We start from the raw sequence: 817 nt of genomic DNA, 5'->3' as shown, positions 1-817 counted from the left end.
CACTGCCCACGTAAGGTGCCGGGGGAAGGCAGTGAGGAGGGGCAGGTCAGGCTCACCTGCTGTCACCAGCAGCAGCACCCAGGTCACCGCTGGCAGCTGGAGGCAGTGGGCTCGCGACATTTTCTGCAAGACAAAAAGCATGCCTGTGACCGCCTGGTAGGGAAGGAAGCCCTCGAACCCTATAGAAAGTGGCTGCAGAGGACGGTGGCCCCAGGGGGACGTGCCCTTCCCGCAGCCGTCCCACTGTGGGCAGAGCCTGCGAGCGTGACCCTGCCGCAGCCCCCGGAGCTGGGCAGCCGAGGCCAGGGCAGGGCACCCCGGGCACGTGGGCTGGCTCAGGAAGGGTGCTCGTGTGCTCTTACAAAAATAAGTTGCTTTACAATAAGCATAGCTTTTGGACTGAATGTGGAAGTCAGCAGAGCGGGAACTTGCACTGTATAGCTGTGCATTCAGCTGAACTGCTGCAAAGCTGCATGTAGTGTTTATCCAGACTTTATGCAGACTGGATACTGGATACTTCACTGGACTTCATCCAGAGTTTATCCAGACTCTTCTACCTGTATGATTATATCCATGTAACATTGGAAAATCTCAAGCACTGCATTTAGTTTTTACTAGATGGGAGGTTTTTTAGCTTCTGTGTTGAGCTATATCTGAATGGAAATTGGAATAAAAATTAACAAAAGGACCATTTCTACTAATTAACTAGCAAGGCATGCTAGATACATGGGGAAAAAAATTACCACTTGCTTTACATCTAACTGATTCACCAGGGAAAAGAAGTCTTTTGTGTGGTGAATTAATATGTTTTCCTGCT

The 817-nt window shown here is 50.4% G+C and overlaps 1 protein-coding gene across 1 annotated transcript in view; it reads right to left on the bottom strand.

Moving 5' to 3' along the window:
* ITGB2 (integrin, beta 2 (complement component 3 receptor 3 and 4 subunit)) overlaps nucleotides 1-120 on the bottom strand; it is a 6,449-nt gene extending 6,329 nt beyond the window's left edge. The window contains 1 exon segment of the mRNA XM_010286537.1: nucleotides 57-120. Within this exon segment, the coding sequence (XP_010284839.1) occupies nucleotides 57-120 (64 nt within the window).
* Nucleotides 121-817: the final 697 nt, after the last annotated feature.

Source organism: Phaethon lepturus, unplaced genomic scaffold (assembly GCF_000687285.1).
Source record: "Phaethon lepturus isolate BGI_N335 unplaced genomic scaffold, ASM68728v1 scaffold33754, whole genome shotgun sequence".
Classification (NCBI taxonomy): Eukaryota; Metazoa; Chordata; class Aves; order Phaethontiformes; family Phaethontidae; genus Phaethon; species Phaethon lepturus.
The sequence above is the reverse complement of the archived record's forward strand: the minus strand, read 5'-3'. Positions and strand labels throughout refer to the sequence as shown.